General features: G+C 62.0%; 1 protein-coding gene across 2 annotated transcripts; it reads left to right on the forward strand.

The window, feature by feature from the left end:
• Positions 1–854: 854 nt before the first annotated feature.
• OPTC (opticin) lies at positions 855–11,568 on the forward strand. Of its 2 annotated transcripts, none has more exons than XM_068917923.1 (7): positions 855–1,150; positions 2,734–2,965; positions 3,505–3,661; positions 4,906–5,064; positions 5,468–5,670; positions 5,880–5,975; positions 6,275–11,568. In XM_068917923.1, exons 2-7 carry the CDS (start codon positions 2,741–2,743, stop codon positions 6,443–6,445), a joined length of 1,011 nt encoding a protein of 336 aa, XP_068774024.1. In that variant the 5' UTR covers positions 855–1,150; positions 2,734–2,740; the 3' UTR covers positions 6,446–11,568. The 2 variants fall into 2 exon arrangements, with proteins under 2 accessions (XP_068774024.1, XP_068774023.1); XM_068917922.1 differs by lacking the exon at positions 855–1,150 and adding an exon at positions 1,363–1,666.
• The last annotated feature ends 15,781 nt before the right edge of the window (positions 11,569–27,349 follow it).

Here is a 27,349-nt window from a genome sequence, read left to right on the forward strand (position 1 = left end):
GAGCCGGGCTGGCGCCCCGCGAGACCCTGCGATGTGCCGCGGGAGCGAGGCGAAGGCTGCGAAGTCCTCGTTAGCGGTGCCGGCGGGCTGACGAGCAGGGTGGGCACAATAGGGCCCCGGCGTCCAAGGCGGCCTATTGCCAAATATGCCCAAAGGTTTGCAACATGATAAATCACTGCTGAAGTGGAGCCCCTTTGCAGCTGGGGACCCCCGGTCCCCCGTCCCCTTTCTGATGCGGCAGCCAGGACCTCTCCGGCAGCCAAGCTGGGCGCTGACCCTGCAGGTGATGCCTGAGGAGCGTTAGCGCCGAGGGGCAGCTGCATCCCGGGAGGAGGGAAGAAGCAGGCGCGAGGACAGGCGCCGGCTCTTTCCCCAGCGCAGCAAAGGTGCGTTTTAAAGGCTGCCTGCCCCTCCGGCCACGCTGCCCCGAAGCCTGGCCTCCCCGGCGGGGGGGCTCACCGGCCGACCCCGGACAAGGCGCCAAGCGCCGCCGGCCCCTCCGGGGAGCGGACGCCCGCCGGGGCTGCCACATCGCCTCCATCACGCTGGATGGAGAGCCCGCTAATGAGGGGCTTAACGGGGATTAGCGGCGGCCCTTGGCTCGGCTCCGTGCCGAGCGGGGATGGGGCCGCCCTTGCAGCGAGGGGGGCGCGCGGGCTTTGTGCAGGCGGCGGCCGGGCGGGGGGCCGGGGGTGGCGGGGGCGCGCAGCAGGAGCGTGCCGGTTTGCAGGCAGGCGGCAGGGTGTCCCAGCCTGCCCAGCCGATGCCGGCATATGGGTGCGACGGCAGTGGTGGCGGGGGGAGCACGTGGGTTGGGGGGGGGGTTTGGCGTGCAAGAGGAGAATGTTTTTTTTGCAGCGGTGGGCGGCTGCGCGGGTGCCGACCCAGTGCTCGCGGGATCCTCGCTCCCACCCTGCCCGTACCGGCGGGAGGGTGGCCACCCCGGCCCAGCTCCGGCTGCAGAGGGGGGCGCTTGGAGCAGCAGCTGCGTTTCGGGAGCCAGCGCCCGCGGGAGCCCCCCGGTGCTGGACAGGGAGCCCCTGGCCGCGGCGGGTACCCCTGCACCCTCTGCAGGGACAGGGTGCTGGCTGCGTCCCAGGGTCCCGCGAAGGCGATGGGGGGAGGCTTGACCTCCCCTGCCGAAATGCAGGTGAGCAACGGGGGCTTTGCAGCTCCTGCATTGGCGGCGATGGGCACAGCCAGAAATCACTCCGGGCTCAGCAGGGTCTGGGCTGGTTGGGGCAGCGATGGAGCTGGCCCTGTCCCCGCCATGGGGACATCGGGGGGGGATACAGCCTGCTGGCCTGCTCCCTCTTCCCATCCCATCCCATCCCCCCTCCCATCCCTGGCAGCCCTAGATGCAGCCCAGGCTCTCGGAGCAAAGCCACCGTGGGGATAATACTTGGGCCCGCTGGGGACAGCGGGGTGCCGCTGGCCTGATTGGCGGCATCCCGCCGCTCCCCGCGGCAGCCCAGCCGGGCCAGGCCCCTCGGCATGGCCCTGCCCTCCTCTCGCCCGTTAAAACCTCAGCAGCCCTTGCCGGGCGGCGGGAGCTGCAGCAGGGCTTTTGCACGCCGAGGAGGAGGAGGAGGAGGGCCAGGGGGGCGTCCGCGCCTGCTTCCTTCGGCGCCGCGGGCACCGAGCCGAGCTTTCGCGCTGCACGGGGGTGAGTCACGGGGCGCGATGCACGCAGGGGCGTGCAAAGGCTTTCGCGGCGCGTCTTCGCTTCAGGGAGCGAAGGATCTGGGCTGGGTCGTTGCCTTTGCGTTTTGCTTGGGGGAAACGCATGGGAGGGCTGCCGCGCGCGGGCCCCGGGGGCTGCCGCAGAGGGGACACGCTGCCATCCCCAGCGCGGCGGCAAGCTGGGTCGGCGCGGGTCGGAGCAAGCTCCCCTCGGAAAGGGGCCTCGGCGGGTTCGGGCGCGGAGCTGCTGCGCCCACCCGGCACCTGGGGAGCGAGCGATCCCAGGCTGCAGAGCTGCATCCATCGCCGCCGGCAGCGTGGCCTTGGCCGGCTAACGGGACCGGGGTGGCCCGCTCCAGTCCCCAGCAGTGCTGGCGGGTCCAGGTCACCCAGACTGCAGGAGGGTGAAAACCAGCCTGGCTGGGCTGCAGGGTGCAGGCACGAGAGCGAGGGGGGCCTGAGGGCAGGACTCCCCGCTGCTTTTGCACTTGGCTGCTGGTTTTATCGGGCGAGTTTCCCCAGCCGGGACGGGGAGGCAAGCGGCGGGCGGGCAGTGCGGCGCACCCGGAGTTCGCCGGCCGACGTGCCGCGGGAACCCCGCCGCCTTGGGGGCCGCAGCGGGGCCATGACCATCACCGCCTCCTCCGGGCGCGCCAGGAGGGTCGGCAGGGGCGCGCGGCTCCTCTCCTGCACGGCCAGGCAGGTGAGCGTGAAACGGGCTGAAAAGGAGAAGAGACATGATGCTCCCGGGGCCGGGGGCGGGCAGGCTGCGCGGTGCCCGTTTCCCTCTCGCCTGCCCCAGCGCTGCAGCCCCGTTCGCCGCCAAGGGCTGAGCTCCGCACAGGATGGGGCAGCGCGGCGCTGCTTTCCCCAGCCCTCTTCTCGCCCGTTTGCTTTCACTGCTTTGTGGCCGTTTTAGGGCGCGTAGCCCTGTCCTGCCCGGCGTGCCCACCGCTGTCGGAGCACCCTCTCGCCCTGCACCCCACGGTCTGAGCGGGCAGCAGCGAGCAGCAGTGCCCGGCTCAGTGGCGATCCCCCTCTTTGGTGCAGGCGCAGGATGGGGAGCCTGGTCCGGCTGGGCATCGCCAGCCTGCTCCTGCTGGCGGCTTGGGCAGCCCCTGCTGAGGAGGAGACCAGTCAGGCAGAGAAGCCCAAAGCTGATCTTGCCATCTACGAAAACACGGACCTGGACAACTATGACCTCACGTTGGACAGCTACGGCGAGATCGTTGACTTAAGCAACTATGAGGAGCTGTACGACTACGGTGACCTTGCTCCGAAGGTAAGAGGGAAACAGGAGAGCACCAGGCGCGTGGGGCAGGTCTTGCCGTGGTGCACCCCAAGAGTGCCTTGCCCACAATGTGCAAGGGGCTTCTGCGCGGCCACAGCTGGAGACCTGGGCCTGCCTCCCACCCTCTCTCCAGGCTTAGGAGCCCTGGGCACTCTTCCACCGCTCTTGTTGGTAGCAGCATAGGCCTTTCTATGACCCCAGCCTGCCCCTGCTCCCTTTTCCCTCTCAACAACTGGCCTAGTGTCATTGCTGATGCAAAGAGCATCATTGCAGAAGGTCTTATGTGAAGATAGGGGCCAGAGGAAACTGTGACATAACACCTCCTGTGTCCCTGTGGGTAAATAGGGAGGGCACTTCCCAAAGGCCTGGCCTAGGAGAGCTGTGTAAGTAGGAGCCGGCTTTCCCAGTGCTTTTGACCCCTTGACCAGTGTCCCTTGGTGGGCTCATGCCCTGGAGGGGAGGACTCGCTAGCAGGAGTTCTCCCTGGGCAGCTTGGCTGCTCAGCCCTCATGCCAAAGTTTTCTTTGCAGATTGAGGTTGGGACTCTGGCTCCCCCCACCAAGGCCCAGGAAGGTCTCCCAAACCTGGGCACCACGGCTGAAACGCCAGAGCTGCAGCCTCCATCCACTGCTGCCGCCACTGCCGGGTCCGGCCACTCAGGTCTGCTGGGACCCATCACTGCGGAGGGTGAGTGAGACCCCTGGCTCTGGGCTTGGGCCCACCAGAAAGGGACGATTCATTTCCAGGTGCCACCAAATGTCTGTGGGTGGCACGGAGCGAGCCCGAGCACCCTGGAGGAAAGGGAGCGAAGCCTTTCCCCGGTCGTTTGCTCTGCCTGGGCAGCAGCGGAGCTGGGGGCGCGGGGGCCCCTTGCCAAACGGCCAGCCCGGGGGCTGGAGCAAGACGTTTCTGGGAAACAAGAGCTCCAGCAAACTCCGGCAAAGCAGCAACGTTTTAATGAGCGGAGACATTGCGACAGTCGGACAAAGTAGCAATTAGATTAGCGACAATTAAAATCCTGTAGCGAGGGATAAATATCTTTATTCATTTTCTGTCACTCCAGACTGGGACAAATTAAGTAGGAGGCAAAGGGAAATTGTTGCCTTACTGCTTTGAACTCCCCCACTAATGGATGCAGAGCCTCGCGGGCGCTGGGGAGAGGTGCGGGAGCGTGCGAGCGTGGGGGACGCGGCTTCGTCCCCGCCAACGGGCTCACGTCCCACTCCGGCTTGCCGGGCCGCTCTCGTCACGCGTGCCATGGAGTCAGACGTTTCGCTCGATGCAAAACTGTTTTCTTCTGTTGCATTTCCTTCTGCGGGGGAAAAAAAAAAAGGCAAGGGAGCCCCGGGTGTGAGGCTGCGGCGCTTGGCAGCCTTGCATCTCCCCCACGCCCGCGGGAGGTATTTGGCCCCGAGCAGATTCATTTATTAGCAGCTCTTTTGGCTGGTAGCTTCCAGCCCAGCCCTTGATGAGCTGCTGCCAGGGTGTTTCACTGCTGGCGCTGTGACAGCTCTGGGCTCTGAGGACCTCGTGTACCAACACGAGCGGTGCAGCGAGGGCCGAGGGTGGGCGCCCTCCTCCCCCGGCCCCGTCTCCCAGCGCGCTTTGATGCTCCCTGAAAAAAAGAGCCTCCCGGGACAGCGTGGCCAGGGAGCTCAGCATAGTCTGGGGCCGGACGGCTCGTACTGCTCCAAAAGGCTGGTCGGGAGCGCGGGGACGTGCAAGAGCATGGGGGCAGCGGGGACGTCGGTGGCCCGGGGATGGTTGAGGTCGGGCGAAGCGATGCTCTGAGCACCCACCCGAGTGCTAACATTTCCTCCGGGGGCTGAGCCGGCTCAGCCCCGCTGGCGTCGGCGGGGAGGTGGGAGCTGCAAGAGGCGGGCGGGAGCCGCCGGCGCCGCGCTAGGGCCTGCCTGTGCCGCTGCCCGCAGGGCTGCCCGGCTGCCTGCGCTGCCTCTGCCTCGGCACCTCCGTGTACTGCGACGACGCCGGCCTCGAGCGCATCCCGCCCCTGCCGCCGGAGACCGCCTACCTCTACGCCCGCTTCAACCGCATCGGCGAGATCCGAGCCGGCGATTTCGTGGGGATGAGTATGTCGAGGCGAGGGACGGGCCGAGCCGCTGTCACCAGCCAGGCTGGGTCCCCCCCAGGGGCACAAAGCTTGATGCGCAGCACCTGCTTTGCACCATGCCCAGATCCGACCTGCCCCTGTTGTGCCCCAGAGCAGGTCCAAGGCATCTCTCCGTGCCATAACCCCCTTGGCCTCCTTGCAACCGAGGGTCTCACGCCACTCCCGCGGCCAGGATGCCCCAGACCTGTGGAGCAAGGCTTGTGCTGTGCTCCTGCTCCTCTCCGTGCACAGGGTTTCTCGGGGACGAGGGGCTCCCATCGCTTGGCCAAGGCGGCCGGCCTCATGCTGTGCACAGGGGAAATAAGCAGCTACGGGGGGCTGGTGCGCCCCTGGTCACCCCCTCCCTCTTTCTCTCCCGCCAGAGAAGCTGAAGCGCATAGACCTGACGAGCAACTCCATCTCCCAGGCGGACGCGGACGCTTTCCGCCTCCTCCCGAGCCTGCAGGAGCTCATCCTGCCCGGGAACAGGCTGACGGCGCTGCCCGAGCTGCCCCGCAGCATTGTCAGGCTGGACGCCCGCCTCAACAGGATCCCCAGCGCTGGCGTCAGACCTGAAGCCTTCCGGGTGGGTGCCGGGTGCTGGCGGGTGCCACGCTGTGCCAGGCACCCTCAGCCCCGGCTTAGCCTCCTGTTACACAAAGGAGAAGCTGGTGGATGAATGCTGGTTGCTTTTAGCCCAAAACCACTGTACCGAGGGGTAACCGGGGCGGCGCAGAGGAGGAGCAAGGAGATTAACATCTCCCTGAGATGGGACATTTGTCCGCCTCCCTGCAGGACCTGACGCAGCTGCAGTTCCTCCACCTGTCTGACAACGAGCTGGACTACATCCCGGCACCCCTGCCCCAGAGCCTGCGCTCCCTGCACCTCCAGGTGAGAGCAGCGCGGGGAGACCCGCCGAGACCCCTGCGCCTCTCCAGCTGCTGCAGCTTCCCCTCAAAACAATCCCCCCCAATCAAATTCAGCGTCTTCCACATATATCAGCCCCCTGGCCCTTTTTTCCCCCCTACTTTTACCCCCATTGACATCCCAGAGTGCACAGCCCCAGGGCCTGCATATGAGTGATGCAGAGCACAGGGACAGGGGTCAGCCTGCAACCTCATCTCCTCCTCCTGCTTGTCCTTCTCCTCCTCCTCCTCGGCCCTTCGAACCTGATTTGCCTCCTTGGCCAGAACAACAACATCCAGACCATGCACGAGGACACGTTCTGCGACAGCCGAGACCACAGCCACATCCGCCGGGCTCTGGAGGACATCCGCCTGGATGGCAACCCCATCAACCTCAGCCTCTTCCCCGACGCCTACTTCTGCCTGCCGCGCCTGCCCACGGGCCGCTTCCACTGAGGGCGGGCGGCTGCCGGGCTCCTTCGCCTCCATCCTCCGGCTCCTCCGTCCCTGCCGACCCCCCCGAAGACGTGGGGTTGAGCCAGCTGCCTTCAGCCCGTGGTAGGCTGGCGCGGGAAGCTGAGCCTCAGCGTGTGGGGACCTCGGTGCTGGGGCAGATGGAGCCAGGATGAAAAATTTACAGGGTGTGGGCAACTCTAATAAACCCAAGAATTTAAAAATTCATTCTTGTTCTAAACAGCAAGAGCCGCAGAAAGCCCTCGTCCAGCCCCAGCAGCTGCTCTGTAAATGGCCCTGGGTTAGCAAGGGCAGGGACTTCCGCGTATCCCCGCTTGTTCCAGGCCTTGGTCCCCTCCCCGGGGAGCCTTGGTAAGACCCATCCGTGTCTGCGTTTGGGATTTCCTGGACGAGGACCAGGAGCTGCATTGCTCCAGAGAGGTGATGCTTTGGCCACATGAGGTTGGATCTGCATGATGGGGCTGTCCCCTCAGCTGTCCCCAGCCACATTAGCTGGGTTTCTATTGCTCCAGAAGACTGCTTGATGTCCAGATGTGAGCTGCGGCCACAACTGGGATGCCTGCATGTACTGCCACCATCCTCAAAAGAGGACGTAATAAGAGATCCCAACACAGGGAAATAGGAGCCCCCCCCCATCCCCTGCCCTGTGCCGGGACCTCACTCTAGCTTGCAGCCCTGCCCTCCTCTCCGTGTGGTCCCAACACGCCACAACCGCAGCAGTCCAAGGTCTCGGCCTCTAGCTCTGCCCAGAGGGTTCCCACTCCCCTGAGCTGCAGAGCCCCTGCGGTTTGGGTCTCCTTCAGCTGCAGGGAAAGTCTGCCAGCAGCACTGGGAGCTGGGAGCCAACCATCCCCGGAGCCAGCAGAAAGAGCTGCTTTCCATTCTGAGGAAGTTAAAATATCTCGTATCGTCCCAGCCTTCAAGATCTGAAAAAGCTGCCCAGTGGTGGGATATTTTAAATATAATGTATTCAGCCTCTATATTTTTATACACATGCAATAAACATGCATACCGTGAGAGAGATGACACATCCCTGGAGAATCCAAAATACTGAACTGAAACCACTGAGCTCAGCCCACATCCTCCAGGCTCAGGGAGGCAAAGGCAGCTTGCAAGAAGATCCAGCTTTTCATATATGGGCACACTGCAAAAGCTGCTGGGTGCTCGCTCCTGCAAGCCTGCCCGGTTCGCACGGCCAGGCACGGGCCGCGAGCTGATGCGCATGCAAGGCGCTCTGCCACGTGGGACCGCACGGCTGGGACATGCACCCTTTGGCTGAGCAAACCAAGGAGGAACTTTTTGTGCTTGCGAATAACATGCAAGGCTGGGATGGCGCTTGCTTCCCTTGCCTTTCTTTTTCATGCAAAGCCCGGAGCAGGGCTACTCAGACACCAGTTCTGTTCACCCAAAAGTCAAAGTCCTGGGTAAATGATAAAAGCAATGTAGCCCTGGTCTAGCCTTTCCTTTCAGGCTCTAAAATGCCAAGATTTATTAGCCCTCTTGTCATGCCATCCTTGAAACAGCTGTATCTATCTGTTCCCTGTCTATTCCCATATCTTTCCCTTTCTCTCTCCTTCTTCACCATCCATCCTCCTGACATCTAAACACAGGCCTTTAGCCTCGGTGATCTCATCTGCTCCTGTAGGATGAAATATATAGCTGTCAGTCAGGCTCAGCTCCGGCGGCACGGAGTCAGCCAACTTTTCTGAACTGTGAGTCCCGGTCTTTCGCCTTCATCCCACTAGATGGCAAGGCAGAGTGTTTGGAAGTGCCTGACCCCGGCTCCGGAGGGCTGCCGAGCTGCCGCTCTGCTGTCCCTGTCGCCGCCGCGGTTGGTTCCTCCTTGGGGCAGGAGCCCAGGAGAGGCTCAGGCCACCGCGGCCGCCTGCCTGGCGAGCAGCCCAGCCCAGCTGGCGGGGAGACCCTGGCGCAGGTGCTCCCTGCTTGCCGAGGGGGTATTAAAAGGAGCTGCAGGGAGGAGAAGGGTTTGGTTGATGGGGGAGGAGAGGGAGGGCTGTGGAGGGATGTCCTTGGTGGTAAGGGGCTGCTAGCTTTGCAGAAACTGAGCTTCTCTAAGAGTGGTTAAGAGAACGTAGGGGGGCTTTCCTGGTGGAGGAAGGGAGAGCTGTGATTCAGCAGTGCCATCGTGCCTTGCGTTGCAGAGAGCCGACCCTGCTCCTGGGTCCCTGTTGCATCCAAGGGGAAGAGAGACAGGACAGGGGACCCGGGGTGGGCTGGCGCAGCAGGACCTGGGCTCTCGGCTTCCCCAAAGTGCCCGGGGGGAGCTGAGCTGGGGCTATCCTTGGGAGGAGGCTGTCTGGGGGCTCAAGTGGAGGTGATGCACGGTCCGAACCTCGCTGGGGTTTCTTCCACGGGTGCCTGAGCTGTGCCTTTTCTACACTCTCTCTCCTCTGGGAATCCACGTGCTCCCTGGGGACTGCATGTTCCCCTACAGCATGTCTGAGCCCTGGCTGCCCTCTCCTTCGCCATCTCTGGCTGCTGCCCCGTGTCCTCCCGGCTGTGGCTGGGCAGCTGGCAGGTCCTGGCTCCTCTCCATCCGGTGATGACTGCAGCTCTACACAGCCGGTACGTCGGCTTACGCTGCTCCCCGCAGGGCAAGGGGCCCGGCCTTGGCTTTGAGTCGCTGCTATGGCAGAGGTTGTATAAGGTCGTACAGCTGGTCCCACACGCTTATGCATGTAAGGAGCTGTGTAACCCTGCTGGGATACACAGGCTTCCTCCATCAGCCTGACGTGGGCATAGCCTGAGCCATAAGCCAAGCTTGTGCAAAGGCAAAGCATTGCTCTGATCCTGGGAGTATTTGCTAAGTAACAGCAAGAGCTGTGGGACCCCAGAGGAGGCAGTTAAATTAAACAGGACAACAGCATGGGCATTGCGGAGCAATCCTGCGCTGGAGGGGCTGGGGGAGGCAGGCAGGTGCTTCTGGACCGCTTCGCTTTCGCGGCGTGCAGGGCGCTCGCGCTGGAAGCTGCAGCCTTGCCGGCACGGGGCATGCAGGGCGGACGAGGAGGAACAGATTAACCCAAGGTACTCAGCTCCCACCTGCCCTCACCTCCTCCGGGTGCGATCGCGGGCTGCCCGCTCCCGAGCCTGCAGCAGGCTCTGCGGCAGCTGGGCTGAGGGCTCGGGCCCTGCTCGTCCCTCTCCTTCCTTCCAGCCCTCCTCCCTCACCCGTAAACCACCTCCCTGTGTAATTCATGCAGCTCTCCTCCTCTCGCTGTCTCTCTCTGCTGCTCAAGGTCACCTTCCTCGCCTGGGCTGGATTTTCACATATTGATTGCTTGGCTCTAACAGCCGACGTCTCAGTGAGCTCCCAATCTCACGCCAGCTCAGCATCTTGCCACTCGCTGGGAGAAGCGTCTCCATATGGGCCCCCTCCTCCTCCATCCTGCCCCCACGCGCTCCTCCCAGCCCCAGCCACGCATCGCTAACAGGCACCAAAACACAGACGGGAACGTCTTCGAGCCGTGGAGAAAAGCAGCCTTTTCCCTTCTCCGGGGTGGCTGCTCCTCTCCGTTATCTGGGGGGACAGGACCAGGAAGGGACAGGGGTGCCCTGCAGCCCCTCTCTGTGTCCTGGGGAGCCCTCTCTGTCCCCAACTTAGTACAGGAGAAGGAGAAGGGACAGAGCGTGGCATCCTTGCAGGGACTCGGCCCAGGGCTGCCTCTTTCCTCTCCCGTGCCCATTCCCCTTCCTGCTGCCCTGGCATTTTGCAGCCCACCTTCCTCGCCTGGGTTTCTCCTCTGCTCCCACACCACCAACATGGCTCAGCTGGGTCCAAATCATCTCCCTGTTGGCTTGTGGGGCAACCAGGGTGATCCCAGCCTGGCTGGGAGGGCAGAGCCCTTGGCTAACAAGCCTGTGGCCAGCACCTGGGGACATAGCTGTCCTCCTCCATCCTTTTCCTGCTCCTCTGCTACAGCTGCAGGGTTAGCGAGGGCTGGGCTAGGTGCAGGGCGGTGGTGCTGGGGTCAGATGTGAAACGGGCATCAGAGCCACAGAAGGAGCATTTCGGCCTTCTGGTGACCCAGCCCAGCTGGGACGAGGCCACAGAGAGCAACCAGATAACAGAGGTCTGCCTCATCCAGCCGTGTCTGTGCCGACCCAGCTCCTGGTGGCCTTGCCGTGGCGGCCCTGGCCCATGCCCAGGGGATTTACTGGCTAAATGTAAAATCAATGGCAGGATGGAAAAAGGCTGCTGACCTGTGGATGCTGACAAGCTCCTGGCCTCCTCCGGGCTAGAAATCACCCTTAAACGCTGCTGGGGAGGAAGCGCCGTGGCCCAGCTTGCTCAGCGAGCGAGGCACGGATGATAACAGCTTTATTTATAGCACTTAACTGGCTGTTGGCTCAAGGCACCGATTTGTGCTTAGCGTGCAATCGTTTAGGGCGGCTGTTTGTGCAGCTAATGCACAGCCCAAACGCGGCCCCTCCGAAGCCGTCAGCAAACGCCCGTCGCCCCGGCAGGACCTTGCCCTGGTTAGCCGCGGCCCGCTGGCTGTCCGCAGCCGCCGGAGCGGGACGCCGGGGGCCAGGCAATCCCGCGCTCATCCCAGTGACTCTCTTTCTGCCTGTATTTGCACTGCATGGAGCAATCCTGATTGATCCTTTGGGCTCCTAGAGGTTATATGACCCTAATGCTAATAAGGCTAATTAATACCAGCCACCTGGGCTGGGCTGTGTTGCTTCTCAGCACCTCAGTTTGCAGATCTGTCCTTGGTTTTTGAAGGATGCCAGAGCCGGAGTGCTGGGATTCATTAAGTCGGAGCTGCAAGGGCTCTGAGGATGAAAACGCTGCTCATGAATTATCACGGGGGCGCAGACAGCTGCCCGGGACTCTCCGCAGAGGCTCAACAATGGGAAGAGAGGAAAAAATGTTTGTGCTTTTCCTCTCCCCGTTTTCCACTTCACCAGTGGAAGAGGAAAAACATAGCCGAAAGAAGAAAACACGTTTTCTCTTCCCTCTTCACAGCCCCCACCCTCAAATCATGGCTGTGTAATATATAAATAAGCTGGGAAAAAACCGCCCCGGTCCTTGGAGCCGCCTGCAGCCGCAGGTCTCGGCCGCAGCCTTGCGAGGGGCCTGCCGGTGCCGGGGTTTTCCCAGCGCTCCTCTGCCCGCCCGCCCCAGAGCGAGACGGCTCTTCGCCGCGTTGCGATGAGCAGCCTCGGGACGGGAGACGCGACCAAGAGGCGGCTGTTCTTAGCAGCATCACGCTAGGTCTTGTCGATGGGAGCCCTGACACCCGGGAAAGGCTCCGTGATGGGAGGCACGTGGCCTCCAGCGGGGGTCCGGCACGGGTCACCCTGATTCCCACGGAGGGGCCCGGTTTCAGGCAGGGGGCTGCGGGGAGGCTGGAGGGCGACGGGGCAGGGAGCGGAGGAGGCTGGGGGCTTGCTGCACCGCACCGAGCACCTCAGCCGGGGGAGGCTGCAAGACGCTCGAGGATGCTCGAGCCTACGGCCTGTGAGCCGGCGTCCCCGTCGCAGCCAGCAGGGATCGTGTCCTTGCTCCTCCTTGCAGGGGGGATGAATGCTACTTGGTGCCCCCCCGAAATGGGGTAGTGCCACCCCTCTGCTGGCCCAGCCTAGGGGCACCCTGGGGCCTTCTCGCCGCACCTGCCGGCCACCCTCCCCACTCACCCTCCTGCCCTGTTATTGCAGAGGGAAGATTTTTCTCCAGCACCATTGCCAAGGTCACGCTTTGTTCCCGCGCCGTCGCCCATCCGCCGGCCGAGCGTGCCAAACTGTCTGACCGGCGAGAAATGATGAAATGGAGAAAAACGCCTGTGAGTATTGCTCTTCCCCTGCTGCGTGAGCCAGGCTTTACCGAGGCTGCCGGTTGTCTGGGACGAGGCCCAGCTCCCAGTTCGTACAGCGCCTTGCACAAGCGTCACGGTCCACGGTGTCACCCCGCCGCAGCCGATCCCTTCCAGCCTCACACCGTGGCCTCGGGGCGCCACAGGTCTCCCCTGGCAGGGGGCTCGTTCCCTGCTCTCGGCTTCGGGTTTCCCAGGTGATCCGCAGCTCTTTCCCAAGGGAATCGGGTCTAAAGAGAAGCTGCCACATGTTGCTGTCGGAGCACAGCAGCGCTGCGCGAGAGCGTGGCGAGGGGCCGCCGGCGAGCTGGTGTGCCGGCTGCCCCGGGGGGCCAGAGCACCACGTGCCCCGCTCGGCAGCCCTGATTGATCGCCGCCTTTTAAAATAACCAGCCGGAGCCTGGATCTTTCATTTCTGTAGGATGTGGAAAACCTGGAGAGGGGGAAGAGAGAAAAAGCTTGGAGCGAGCGAGTGCAAGTATTGCTAATTTATGATCAGAGAAATATATGTTTGAGTTGGAAGACTGCAGGGAAGGATCGGGTGTTCAGCTGGCGATAAATCTGCTTGAGCGGGGAGGGGGGGTTGCAAGAAGGCTTCCCCACCAGGCAAATTGCAGGAAGGCAGAACATAATTACCCCAAATTCCAATTTGAGTAATTGCCTCTACCTACCTGTCACTCCCCTGGAGCTTGCAGTTGGATGTGGAGGTTTTGCTTTCCCTCGCCGTTGCGCAGGGCTGCGGGGCGCCCACCGCAGCCGGCCCAGCCCTGCCTCCGGAGGAGGCTGCCGTCCCACCCCAGCGCCGGAGCTGCCCTCTTGCTGCCTTTTCCAGGGCAGCTCAGGCTCCCCAGGGCCGTCAGACCTGTGCCGGGGTTTCTGCCGGGCTGGGTTTGCGCGGGGGCAAAGGGGCTGGCAGGTCGTGCTCCCAGGGACCGGGGTGCTGGGTCCTGGTCCCCAAGGATGCAGGCAGGCCAGGACGGGGTGGGCATTTGGGTGCCTTCGCCTTGGTGCTTCGCAGGGCGCCTTGCCCCCCTTCTTTGGGAAGAGCCGGCTTTGCCAGCGGATGTGCCGCGGAGGGAGCGCAGGGCAGGAGACCTGGTTTCATCCCCAGCTCTCCCGGCGAGCAGCCCCGGGGATGAGGGCGACGTGCCCGTCCCAGCAGTGGGTGACACGAGGCAGGGGTGGCCCCGCTGGCAGGACCCGCTGTCGCCCCGTGAGAGCTGCCCAGGCGTCCCTCGCTGCCGCCCTCACCGCAGCGGCGAGGCAGTCGAGGGTTTTACTGCAGTGGGCCGTGGACAGCCTTTCTAAGCATCGTCTCCGAACGCCTCCCGGAGAGCCGGGCAGGCTATCGGGCACATTAGGAATCAATGCACATCGCAAATGGATTGCTTTTGCTCTCCTCCACTGCTCACACGCTCACTGGTTGTCTCCATCCTTGCACCGTCCTTCCCCAGCACGGATGGGGCTGCCTAGGGCCAACAGCATCCGCGGGTCCCTCCCGGACCGCGTTGCCCTACGGGCTGCGCGCACGGTGCCGGGGGTCCCCCGGGGGCAGCTCCGTCCTGCTGCGGCCACCCCAGCCCCTCCGAGGAGGGTCGTGGGCTCCAAACGAAACCCTGGGTCGGCACCGTGCCCTGGGAGACAGGTGGCCAGACAGGGGCCACGGACGGAGCGGGTGATAAACGCCCGCGTGAACGAGTCAAGCGGAGAGAAAAATGACCCCGGCGAGGGCAGGGATGAGCTCTGCATCTCAAGCGCCTCCCTGGGCAGCGCCGGACGGCCGCCCCTCGCGAGGGTGACAGACCTGCTTGCAGAGGGGGGGCAGGACCCCCGCGCCGGGGCGGCAAGCCCAGCCGCAAAAGATACAGGGCGTCTGCAAAAATAATTGCTCTGCCTACACATGGCGTGGGACTAGCTTGGGGCTGTTGTTTTCTCACGTGGGAGTTTCAGCCTAGCAGTTGTCCTGCTCTACCCCAAAATTAGTGAAAGGCAAATCAGAGACTAAAAGGCCTCCGACGTCTCTGCCGGTCCCACACCCAAACTTGCGGCCGTCGGCCCCGGGCCGGGCTCTCCCCCGTGCCCTCTGCCCTGGGGGCTGGGGACAGGCAGACGCTGCGGAGATGCGGACGGACAGGGCTGCAGCGGGACGTCCGCTTCGCTAAGCGGCTAACGAGTCTTGCAGGTCCCGGGGCGGCTGAGCCCGGCGGGCTGCGTTGGCCCTTGCCCGGCAGGATGCCGCGAGCGGCTCCGAGCGCCTCCGCCGGCACCACGCGGCCAGGCCCGGACCTGGCGGCGGCTCACGTGGCTCCGCTGCTCGAACATGCATGAGGACACGTGCAAAAATCAATGGTTGTGCTTATGAATTAATGATTGCTGAGCGGATCGATGCAGCCTGCCCCGCGCGGGCTGTATTGCTAATGAGCACCAGCAGTGGGAGCGCGGGAAGGGCCGGAGACGTATTGCTGCAGCGCCTTCTCCGGCTCTCTTTACTTGTGTTTTAAGCCTATTTATTTTGCGTTTGCTCGCAGAGCTACTTTAAACGGAGATCAGGTGATTTCCATGAAAGCGGCCCGCCACGTGCACGCTGCTGGGAGGGGGCTGCTTTTCTCAGAGGAGAGAAAGCATTGAAAGGGGCCGTCGGCGGGCTGCTGGAAAGGTTTGAATCAGAGGCACGCTCTATAAATATGTACGTGGGTAATTTCCAATCGAACACCGCAGCTCTCGGTGCTGGCATGTGTCGTTCCCGTGGCATTATCTCTGCAATTAAAGCCTTTTCCCACCATTGCATAAGAGCCTCGCGGTGACTCACCGGGTTTGGGGGGAGAGAGGCGAACTGCGGCTCGAAGGCGGAGGTGCGCGCGCACGCGTGCCAGCATCAATCTCTCGGGTGCTCCCCGCTTTCGAACTCGCTCACGAGCCAACCTTGCTCTTAACCGCCCGTTCGGAGGCTGCGAGCAGCCTCCCCGCGTGCGGCGGCCGCGGCGGCCGCAGAGGGCTCGGGGGCCGCCCGCGCCGACTGCGGGACGCAGGCGCAGGGACGCGCCGTGTCCCCTCCCGGCCCCGCGCCAGCCGGCTCCCCGGCCCCGCCGGAGCTGTTTTCCGCCGGCGTTTTATTCCCGTCCTTGCCGTTGTTCCCTGCCCGCGCGGCGGTGACCCTTTGGCACCCATAATGGCATGTTTCAGAGGCCTGATTAAAAACGCTGCAGTGTCGGAATCAATAAGCATTGGCAGTGGGGACTGTAATAAGTATAATAATCCCCATTAGGGTAGCAAACGGCCGGGGGAGTGCACGGCTGCTAATACGGTAATGATATTAATCTGCTTCGATCAGCTTCGGCCGCGGCGTCCTCGGCGGCACCGCTCAGGGGCAGAGGGTTTCTCGCCTCCGTTTGCCGTCCTCGGGCTCGGGGTGGGCGCAGCACCCCGCGCCCGGCAGGGGTAAAGCCTTGTGCGCCCCGGCTTGGAAATGTGGCTTTAAAGCATTAGTTATTGGGTCCTTCGAAAGGCGTGCAACCCGCGGAGCTGCTCGCCCTTCTCTGAAGCCGAAGCTTGAAGGGAATTTAAAGCCTGAGACTCTCAACCAGGGGAAATTCCTGCCCCGGTCTGTCCTGCCGATTTGTCTTGGAGAGAGAGAGCGAGCGTTTCAAGGGCCGGGAGGGAGGGGAATGCCGTTTACATTAAAGTAGCTGCCCAGGAAAAAAAAAAAATCGATATTTAATTCTGGCCCCATTGATCTGTGGCTCAGACGCTGGGGCTCTCCGCTTTGTTTTGATCAGGTTTCACGGTCGCCGACGAGAGTCCCGGCCCTCCGCGCTGGGGCTATTAAGTGATGCCAAACACTTTTGAAGTGAAAAACTATAGAATTTTTCCTTAAATAAACCCCCAAGGGAGCAGCAGCAGCAGCAAGGAGGCACTGGAGCGGCCACGGGATCGGGCACGCCGTTGACAGGAGAAGCGCTCCTGCCTCTCAGCTGAGATTTTCCGGAGAAGTCGAAGCGACGCTCCCCTCCCACGGCTGCTGCTTGTCCCCTCCGACTGCAAATGTCACTTGGCACCGTGCCGGCTGCTGGGAAGCGTCGCTCCAGCCTCCTCCCAGGGAAGCTCACCCGAGCCCCGTGTTGGTACCTCTGCAGCTTTGCAAATACGTTTTACATACATATATATATGTGTGTGTGTGTGCGTGTGTATTTATATATATATATAAAGTACATATAATACGTTCAGCAGCAGCTCCCAAGCGAGAGCAGCAGGCTCCACGGCTTGACGGGGCTAAAGCAAATCCAAGGGAATCGCTCCCCTCTGTTCCTCCTGTCGTTAGCGTTTGATTTTTCTCTTTTCCGTAAATAAGAGCAAAGGGGCGTTTCGGCCCCTGGATGCCGGGCTGCTCCGCGGGAGCTGTTTCCCGCGCCCCGGGGCCGGGGCTCATCCGCGACCGACGCTGAGCAAGCAGCGGCTCGGGGAAGCACCGCTGGGCGCACAGATAGTGGCGGCGATGTTCCCGATTTGGAGGCAATGTCGAACCATGTGCTAGGGGAATTCAACCAGTCCCAGGCAGAACTGGTTGGTAATTTTTAGACTAAATGTTTTTGCTCGGAAATTTTTACTGAAACCCAGTGTGTCTATAGGAAAGCATCAGTTTGGACCAATTTCTATTTCAAAATGATTTTTGGAGAAAAAGATAGCTTTTCAAATTGCCAAAAGACCCCATTTGAACACTTTCTCAGCAGACCTAATCCATTTCTCAGCTCCAAATTACTTTTCATTTTGAAATGTAAGTAAATTTATTGCAGAATCTTCCTTTGAAAGGAGGCTGAAATACTACCGGAATGGTTAGAGAGGATCTCAGTGACACGCTGTGATTAACTCATTCCAGCTTGGGATTTGAATTTTCAGCTGACGTTTTTTCTTTTCTTTTTCTTCATGGCCGAATCACCGGAAGGGCACGTTATCGCACTGATCCGGCCCCTGCAGGTATCTCCATCCGGGAAATAGGAGACGGACGCTCAGGTAGGGACCATGTCCATCGCAAATCCACGCTGGAGATCCTGGGCTGCGCCGTCCCCGGGGCGGTACGGCCGCTGCGCGGCCTCGGCACCCGCGGAGCGGGGGCAACCCAGTCATTTTCCTTTGGAGCCGAGAGCGACGTTCTCCATTTGCTGGGGAAGCTGGGAAAACTCATCGATATGCACCGTAGAACAAAAAATGCAAACAGGAGATTTATTCTGTTTCTTGAGCTGACATCTCCGTAGAGTTTGCCCTCTCCTCCACCCCCTAAATATTAATCAAATGAATAACTTTATTCCAGATTTCAATTTTCCCAGGGGGAAGGTGTTTGCTCCCAGGGCCGGGAGCATCACAGCCATTAAAGGAGTTTGTCACTTCCTGCAGGAGAAGGGCCACAGCCGCTGCGCCTCGGTAAAAACCCTCCTCCGAGTAATAACTCCTTGCCTAGCTGGACACCTGCAGCAATTTTTGCAGGAGATGAAAGTATCCTTCACTTTCTGCGCAGAACAGCTCTGCGCTGCGTCTCAGAGGAAAACGGCAGGTGAACCGCCGCCGTCCGTCGGCGGTGCTTAAGCGCTTTGCAATGGGGCGTTTGCCTCCAGGTGGGATACGGCCGTGGGGAGCTCAGTTAGCAAGGAAGAATGGCACTTTCTCCATCCCCATAATCGCCGCCAGCCCCCTCCTGATTGCAGCGCGACGTGGCGTCCCAGTGGGACACGGCTTGTCCCTCCGGGACAGCGCCCGGCACGTCGCACCGAGCCGTCCAGCCGCCCGCGGGCACGCCGGCTCCTTGCGCGGGTTTACCGCGGGCGCTTTGCCGTGAGATAGGTTTCCATTGCGAGAAAACCAGAAAACGAACGAAATAACCCGCTGCAGGTAAAAGCAAGCGTGTTGTGGACAACGTGGAGTTTCCTGTTGCTTTTCCTCCCTTTGGGCGCAATGAGCTCAAACGTGATTTTTTTCTCACCACGCTCGCCGTTTTAAAACGGGCTCTCCGAGGGCAGGGAGGAGTGCGGCGGCGCTGCTCGAGAGCAGCCTGAGCGCAAATATGGAGAAAGGAGGTTTAGCCAGCAGCACAACTCCAGCACGGCAGACAGAGTGAAAAAGCCACATAGAAAAACTGTCCTTTTTCTAGTAGCCCCCCCACCACCCCGGGCCCTGACGCCGGGGCCGGCTCCCGCCGACCCGGCTTTCCTCCCCGCGCTTGCAGAGAGCCGGCGCGGCTGTTGCAAAACGTTGGGCTGCCGGCGCTGTAGGTTTTATCTTCTTCCTGAGCACCCTTGCGCTGCCCAGGAATACGCCCCGCTTCCGAAGCGGCCCCCTGCGCCGGCCCCGGGAGCGTTCGGGTTTGGAGACGGGGATGGATCTTTGATCTTTGAACCTCCGAGCGGTGTCGGATTCCCTCTGGCAGCCGCCCTAATGACTAAACTCGACTTAACGAAACGGTGGCCGCGTTGGTGAGCGGCCAAAATCCGACCTGGTTTTTTTTTCCCTTTCTTATATCTGCTTGCAAATCTCGCGTAACTCTTTACTCGAGTGGCTCCGTGCCTCCGCAGGGCTGGGAAGGACTTGGAGAACGTGGCTGGGTTGTTTGCTGACCTCTCCGGCCGCCGAGCTTTGCTCTTTAAGGTCCAAGAGGACTCCGGGCCGGGGGGGACCAGGAGACTTGAGCTTTGAAAGCCCAAGAACAGGCTTCCCATCAGAAACCTGAAGTCACGCTCCTCGCCCACGGCTCGCTCCTCGCCTCCCGGCGCGTGAGACGGGTGGGCAGCGGGGCAGCCCGCTCCCGGCTGCGGAGGCGGAGGGATGCGGCGAAGAGCCAGGAGGTGTTTCGGCCCCCGGTGGCACCCCCGTCCCCGCGCCGCTGCAGCTGGCGCCCGGGGGGCTGCGGCAGCCACGCCGGGGAGCCCCTCCGCCGCCAGCGGGGCGAAGGCAGAGGAGCCGGCAGGCTCAGCCGCGTGTCCTTCCGGTGCTTTTCAGCGGTTGCTGCCACGTTTGAGACCTGCAGCCGGCTGGCTGGAAAACTCACCGCCTTGCTCTTGCCGGCCCCGGGCTCACGCGGCTGCACCCGCGGGCGCTCGGAGAAGCCGGGCCGAGGGAGCAGCCGTCCTCCAGCCCGCCCGCAGGGGCGTCCTCGGGCTGAGGCCGGGCTCCTCCGCAGCGGCAGCTCCTCGCTGCCTTCCCCGGCTCAGCCTTGCCCTTCGCTTGCTCCCCGGGGGCAGGCGCAGCCGTTCGCGCAGGAGGATGCCGGCAGGACCGCGGCCGTGCAGCGGGGCTGCAGCCCCCCGGCTGGTGGTTCCCAACCCCGGGCCAGGCGGGCTCGGGGCCGGAGGAGGTCACTCTGGCTCAGCCTTCGCCCTCTCCCGGCCGCCCCTCCGTCGGTCCGAAGTTAGACGCGTCGAGCCCAGGATGCAAATGTTGCAGCCCCAGCCTGGGCGCAGCGGAGCAAACCGGGGGAGCAGAAAAAAAAAACCATCGCGGCCCCTTTTCCAAAGCTTTTCCCAGCCGCGCGCCTCGCGGCCGCCTCGTGCCGCACTCCCCAGCTCTCGCTCTGCCTCTCCCACGCCCCCCCCCCCAAACCCGCTTAGCTGCAATCCCCCCCGAACGTCGGCCCTCCTCCTTTCTCCAGCCCCGCTCGCTGCCCGGGGCTGCCCGAGAGGCCGCGTCCCCGCGGTTCCCGGCAGCCTCCCTGCGAAAACGCTTCCCTAAGAACTCGGGAATAAAAAAAAGCGAGAAGAAACAACCCCCTTGTTCAGCTGCGAGGAACTGGCGCTTTTTCCAGTCACAAGGGCGAGCTGAAGCAAAACTTTCCATGCCGCCAAGCAACAGAAACAGAGAGGGGGGGGGAAAAAAAACCCGAGCGCCGTCTTTCCCCCGTGTCCCTCCTTTTTGGAACAAAGCAGCGCGGTTGAGGAGCGCGTTTTAAGCAGGAGCAGATGCAGGCGTTCCTCGGGGCGGGCCGGAGCCGGAGGGACGCGTGTAGAAAGCAGCTTTGCGCGAATCCCCGTGTGTTTAACGGCTCCGTGGCGGCGCGGGGGGCGGTGGGGAGCTGCCCCATCCGTCCCCCCCCGGCGCAGTCGGCAGCGCCAGCAGCGCATCCGCAGGGCTCGGGCGCCGCGCTCCTCAAAACGCGAGCGTTTCAGCGTTTTCATTGCCCTGCTGGCGCGGTCGGCCGAGCACGTCTATCCCGGTCGTGCAACGGGGCTGTTGGGTGCATTAAGAGCTACGGTCCTCAGGCGCTCGCCATAACCCGCTTCCGCCCCGTCCTCGGCAGCTCTCGAGGGTCGGGCAGCCGCTCGCCTTTGGCCGCGCTCCCGCGGGACGCCGGGCAGGTATCGCCGCTGCCTGGAAAGCCGCGGTGGGAACTAGAGGCCCCCAAAAAATTCAGGTGTGCACGGGGCTGTGGATGCACCCCGGGAGCGGCGGTCCCTGTCCTGCACCGCCGCACCAACAGCAGGAGGAGGCAGAAGCCGGGAGGGGATTGCTCCGGGGCACCCGGATACCCGCGGTTTCCTGCCCCTCACTTCTTGGGGACCAGCCCTTCGTTTGGATTCACACCCAGGCCACCTCCACGGCCGGTGCTGGCGGGGGTTTGGCTTTCAAGTACCTGTTAAGAGAGTCCAAAAAAAGCAAGTAAGTCAAATGCGAGGCCACCCCCCGGCTAGCTTAAAAACAACTCAAACGCCAGCATCTGCGCCCCACCGGTGCTGCTCTCTGGATGATCCGGGGTCTTCAGCCTCGAGAAGCGTCAGCCCAGCAGAACTGAGTCAATCTGAGCAAGAGAAAAGGAGCCAGGAGGAAAAGTGCCCCGTGCGAGCGACGCCGGCGTGCCGGCCCACCAGGCTACCGCTGCAGGGTCTGGCAGCGCCGGGCTGCCTGTACCGGCCTGTCTGTCTCCGGTGTCAATCGGCTTTTGCAATCAACCGGTTCTTCCCAAAATCTCGGCTCCAGGTTCCTCCCATTCGCCATGCCCTTGGTCCTGCTTCCGCTACATGATTCATCCCGAACGCTCTCGTTATTGCTCCCATTAGTCACGCTGACATAAATTCCTCTTGGACAAAACGTTATATGTTTCTCAGCAACTCGGCGCGGCCCCACTGACGCGTGCCCTTAAAACCCAACCCGAACGATGTGACTTTTCCCCTTTGGTGATTTAAAAAATGATGCACCTGTTTTGGCTTTTTAGCCCAGGAAAGGGGGAGGAAAGAAGAGGGGGTAGGAGCCGCCTTTCTTCTCCCGCAGCGTCCGCGCAGGCTCGGCGCCCGGCGCGGTCGTGCCTGCGGCGGAGGCCGGGCTGGGTCCTGCCCCGGCGGTGCCGGCCGCCAGCCCGGCCCGAGGAAGCGGCGCGGGGCACGCCGGGAGCACCTGGCCCACAGATACCTGTTTGCAAAGGTTCCCCGGCAGCGCCCCGTCCTTGGGCGATGCCAGCTCTGCGCTTGCTCTTCCTCCGGCTGCCGCAGCGACGCTTCCCCAGGAGGTTCCTCCTTCCTTTCGCCTCCCCTTCCCAGGCATCGGCCGCGCGTGCCGGCTCCCGGCCGACTGCGGTTCTGAACCCGCTGTCAGGGAGAGGGTTGTGATGGGACAACTCTTAAAAGCCCAGGACGAGAGTCACGAGATTTATTCCCAGCGTAAGCAGCCACGGCAGGTGCTTGTCCACAGCAGTCTGTGCTTTGCATTGTGTCTTCATGGCAGCGAAGGGTCAGGAGCTGCAACGCTCCTGTGTTTGTATTTGAGCAATAGGAAAAAATATATATATATATATATATTTCATAAATATATTCACAAATAGCATCAAGCCGTCTTATCAGCCAGCCGGAGCGGGGAGGATGCAGCCTGCGCTGCTGCAGAGCGACGCCGCGTGGGGCCGGGGCTCCTCGGCTCCGGCGTCCCCGGCCGCCGGGGCTCAGCCCAGCGAAGCCGGCTGGCTGGGAACGGAAACCGGCGGCGGGAGGCTGCGCCCCTGGGGCGGCCGCCGGCACGCTCTCGCCGCTCTCGGAGGCAGGGGAGGTGGTGTCTGCGGAGAGCAGGCGGGAGATGCAAAAACCCCCGTCTCCCCTTGCAGCCACCCTTCCCCGGGTGAGCGGGGCTTGCCGCGAGCTGACTCCCTATCATTTCTGGAAAGCAGTGTTTTGAGTAAACTATTGATAAACTGAATTTTCTTTCTTTCGTCTTTTTTTTTTTTTTCCAACTCCTAAAATTGAGCCATAGCTTTAGCCCAACAGAAGAAAATAAGATGCAGGCAAATAAACTCAGGCAAAAATAAATCTATGGGCAGCCTAAACGTGCAAAGCGGCTAGCGACACTGGGAAGGGTCCGGTTTTGGAGGCATCTATGTCGGGACCGGGAAAAGGCCTCGTCAAAAGGCTTCGAGCGGCCGGCGGGGTTGGAAATATTTCTTCCCGCTGGTTCAGAGGAGGGGAAATCCTCGGGACTGTTTGCAGCCTGGCTTTCGGAGGAGCACGGCCCGCACTGTGCCAAACACCCAGCCCTTTTGTGGTGCTGCAAGCCTGGTCCCCAAAATCTCGCCCTTCTTTTGGAAATGCCGGCTGCCAAAGCAGAGCTGGGGGAGGCGATCCCCAACCGAGCCCCCCGCCGGGCGCCGGGGCCAGATTTTTGCTCCTTCGCTGCTATTGCCTCAAAGGCCGCCGAGGGGCCGGGCCGCTTGCAGGGCGTTTGCGGGACGGGCAGGCTGGGTGCTCGTGCAAGCGCCCGTGCCCGTCCCCCCCGGCGCCCCCCAGCCCCTTCCGCCGGCCCTGCCACCAGAGCGAGCGGTGCTGGGAAAGGAGCCCATAAATCACCAGCGGCGCTGGGAAACAAAAATCATTACTGTGATGAATGGGGTTTTATTTCTCTTTTAAGAAGAGGGATCACGAAAGACCGTGGCAGAAGAGAGCGGGGAAGGAGCGGCGGCGCATTTTCAATCTTTGGCAAGTTAAGGGCGATAAAGCTAATTACGTGAAAGCCATTTTAAAGAGCGAGGGGAGGGGGAAACAAGCGTTTGCTGCGTATGCCTCGCTGGGGAGGGAGGGTGCACGAGCGCCTGGGCACGACCAAGGCTTTAGTTATCAAGCACACCTTGGGCTTCCCACGGGGCTGGCACCGAGGGGAAGCATCACGCCAAGTGACTTCAGGATTTGGCCCGGGGCTCGGGGATGGGAGCTTGTATTAATTAAGCAGCAATGATCCAAGTCATGGGGCATTTCCTGGGGATTAATGACTGGCTGGGAGGAGTTAATGACTTGAGATGCATGCAGAAATCCCATTTGCCCCAGCTGGTGCTGACTCCCAGCACACCCCCTGTGCCAAGGTCAGCACCACCATTTTAAGGTTTTTTATTATTATTATTATTAATAAGAACAATAAAGTGTTGGAAATTGATTTTTCTTCCCAGCACAGCGATGCAGCACGACTGCTGCCTGCAGAGCTCTCTGGGGGAGGACAGACGCCCCCCACGTTAAGCCAGACCAATTGCTAATTTCATCCCTTTGGCTGGAGACACGAATCATCCCGGCCGAGGCCGGGGGGACGCGGCGGCAGCGTTCCCACCTCCCACAGCCCACCCAGCTCCCAGGTGCTGCTGAGCCGGGCGGGTTGGAGGGTTCAAAAGGCTGTGTGCCAGGATTGGGGGGGGGGTTCTTCCTTCCTTTTTTTTCAGCAGAAGGGAAAAGCCCTTGGATGGGGCAGGATGCTTGGGGCAGCTCCTTTTTGGGGGGCTGGGGCTGGTTCATGCTCCAGGGCTGTCCTCTCCCAGGTGTTGCCCAGCTCTTCTCGGGGCTCCTGGGTGGCGCAGGCAGCCCCTCTCTGCCCTCTGCCTCCCCGCTGGCACGGGCTGACCCCCTTCCCCTGCAAAGGGCATCCCCTGCCTGCTCCCCTAGCCCTGGCGCCCCCAGAAATTGCAGTTACTCGCAATTTTGAGCAGGGCCGACGCTGGCTGCTGCAGGGCCGGACCGCTCAGAAAAATGCTGCTTTTAAAGCCAACAGGAGCAGGCGGGCAGGAGGCAGCCCAGAGCCGAGCAGGATCTGGCCACTGGGCAATTACCGCTGCAAAGTGTTTTAGGGTTGTCATGGCAATGGCAGAGCCCCGCTAATCCTCGAGTTTCCTTTCTTCAAAGGGAAGCAACTTTGCAGCGCACTTCGGCGGGTACCTGGCTACGGGTGCGAGCGGCGCAGCTGGGTGCTTTCATCTCCGCGCTGCGAGTCCTCCCACGCGCGTGCACGCACGCACGCGCGCCGGAGTCGGTGCAAAGCGAAGCTGCTGCAGGAGGGGGAGAGCTGGTCGCTCCTGCTCTCCATTGCCCCAAGGTAGTGGGCATATCTGGCTGCAAAGGTGACCCTCTCCTGTGTAATTTATGGGTATTTATTTGCACTGTCCCCCCTGGCTGGTGGGAGCGATCGAACGCGGCACCAGCGTTAACCACTGGATGCTCTCCGGGCTCGGAGCAGGCTGAAATGGGGATGCAGCTTTGGGGGAGCCATCAAATAATGCTCGGGGAAGGGAGCACCCTAAATCCACCCTGCTGATATATTCTTCCCCAAAGCACCCGCCGCCTCCCCTCTTGCCTCCCTTGCGGCCGGCAAGAGCAACCCAGACGCGGGCGTCTGCCCGCCGGGAGGAGCAGGTACCGCGGCCGAGAGCATCCAGCCCAGCGAGCATCTCCGTCTGCTGGCCGAAGGGCCGCTCTCCAGCCCCGTCGTCCTCTCTCCGGAGCCAAAAGGGAACTCGGTGCTTTGTGAGCCACCGGGGACCCTCGCTGCCCTCGGTGGGGCCGGCGCTCGTCTCCTAAACCCCGCTGCAAGCGCGCCGCTGCTCGCCGGGTGCAGCCAGGCGCGCTCTCCAGCTCCCGCGCTGCCGGTCCAGGCCTCGCTCCTATTACTGGAAAGTTTTATAGCCACTCACTGTTTGTGATTAATCATTTTGTTTTAATTGCAGCTCCTCTGGCTGGCAGTGGCTCAGCGGGGATTTTATGCCTCTTGGCTGCTTCCCTCAGGTATGTTCCAGGGCTGCCTGATTACGAAGCACCGAGCGTAACGAGCGCTGCCAAAGCGAGCGTGGGTGCCTGGCAGGGTGCGGGTTTGGGTGGCACCCGTGTCCCCGACGGAGCCCAGCGATGCAGTCATGAGCTCTTTGCTCAGCCCCTCTCCTCCACAGACCCCGGCCACGCTAGCCCAAATTTGCAGCAGTGGCAGCACCGGCTCTGCCCCGCCGTGCTGCTGCCTCCAGCGAGGGACGCGGGGCCCGAGGGATGCTCCGCGCCCCCGAGGTGCTCCCCGCGGACGTGGCGATCCCTTTGCAAAAGCTGGAAGCAGGTGGAGGAAGGGCGAGAGGCTGGAGCTGTTGAGCATCCTTCAGTGGCACTATCACACGCAACGGGACTGAAAATGCAACGGCCGCTTACGTAGGGCAATAAAAAACACCCAAGCTGGAGTGTGCCCAGGCCACCAGGGCGAGAACGGCCCGGCCTCCACGCACGACACGGCAGCAGGGTGTTCCCGGGCCCGAGCTGGTCAAAGTGCCACGTTTCTCTTTTGTGGGAAACATTGACATTGGAAAATGCAGTTTTGGTCTGAACAGTGCTCGGGGTTTGCTCGTCAGCTGAGGAAGCCAGCAGAGCTGCTGGCATCCTTCGGAGCGACCTGATTCATTGCTCCTGCGGCGCACTGCCCTTCCTGCCTCTCGTGGACCTCTTCAAGGGAGGCTTTGGGGCTCGGAGCTGGGCAGCTTCATCCTCCTTCCTCAGAAGCAGCAAGGATGCGTCACCATCCGTTTCGTGCCCAACGGAGTCCAAACGCCGTCTTTCTCGGCTTTGCCCCCAAACGACAGTTTCTGACAGGTACAAGTTTGGGGTTGGTAGGAGCGTTGCTCCGAAGCGCCGCTTCATTTCTAATTGCCGTTTTCGGGCGCGTATGTTGTTGTTCTATTTCAAAAATCTCCACTAGTGAGTTGGGTGGCAGAGCGCTTCCAAGGGCAAATTCTGCCGCGTCGCCAGCAAGCAGAGCCCATCCGCCGGGGACAGGGGAGAACACCAGCGTAAAAACCAGGCAGCAAAGTTAAGATTGCACGAAGGTGTCGCGGTCCTGAGAGCAGCATTTTCTGTCGCAGCAAGGCAAGCTTCTCCCCTTTGAAGTGTCCTTCCTCCTCCCTGGGAGGATCTTCATGGAAATTGAAGTGATTTTGCCAGGGGACCAGCTTTATCCAGGAGGTTTTTGCTCCAGCCGGGATCCCTCAGCCGCCCCCAGAGCGGCAGAGCTGCACGCGTGGCCGACGCATCCTTTGCTGCCGCGGGGAGAGCTGCTCCGAGACCGCCTACACCACGCCTGCGTTTTCACGCTGAATAATTGAAAGCACATGCAACAGCCACAAATATTTAATAGCCTGTTCATCAAAAATTTACTCGTTAATGCTGTCATTTCAGATCTCTGAAAGGGCTGGAGAAGAGGCAGTGGGGAGGTTTGGGGCAGGGAAGAGGAGATGCTCTGGCTGACAGCAGCTGCGAAGGATCACGGATTTGGTCGGCCCGCCATCCTGCCGGCAGCTGGCCCGCGGGGGGATGCTGCAGCCGGCGAGGGCAGGAGAGGGGCGCTGAGCACGGGGGGGACCGAAAGGCATCTAAGCGCGGTGGTGCCGCGGCCTCGCGCTCACCCCGCGCGCGCTCTGCTGCGAGGCTGGTGGTTTGCAGCATCCCCCCCGGGGGGGGGGGTGGCGACGCGTGAACCTCTTTGAATTAATGCAGCGGCCCCGTGCTGGGCGTGGGTGCTGCTGCGCGCAGCCCCTTCGGGCGCCCGCCGCGGAGAGGAGCCGCCGGCCAGGCAGCGCCGCCAGCCCAGCCGCTGACCGCTTTTTTCCTCCGCTGGCAAGCAGGCAGTCTGCGTGGCTCGGAGACCTGGAGCCTCCGGAGCCACCAGGAGCGATGGGAGAAAGAGATATAAAAGGCCGTCCTACTTAGCAGGGTTTATATAAGAAAGCTGTCTCCATGGCAGGGTAGGAAAACAGACGGATATTGGAAGCGACGCGCCGCACACGCTCCTCGCAGGGATGTCCTTA

The sequence above is a fragment of the Struthio camelus genome, chromosome 24 (genome assembly GCF_040807025.1).
Source record: "Struthio camelus isolate bStrCam1 chromosome 24, bStrCam1.hap1, whole genome shotgun sequence".
Classification (NCBI taxonomy): domain Eukaryota; kingdom Metazoa; phylum Chordata; class Aves; order Struthioniformes; family Struthionidae; genus Struthio; species Struthio camelus.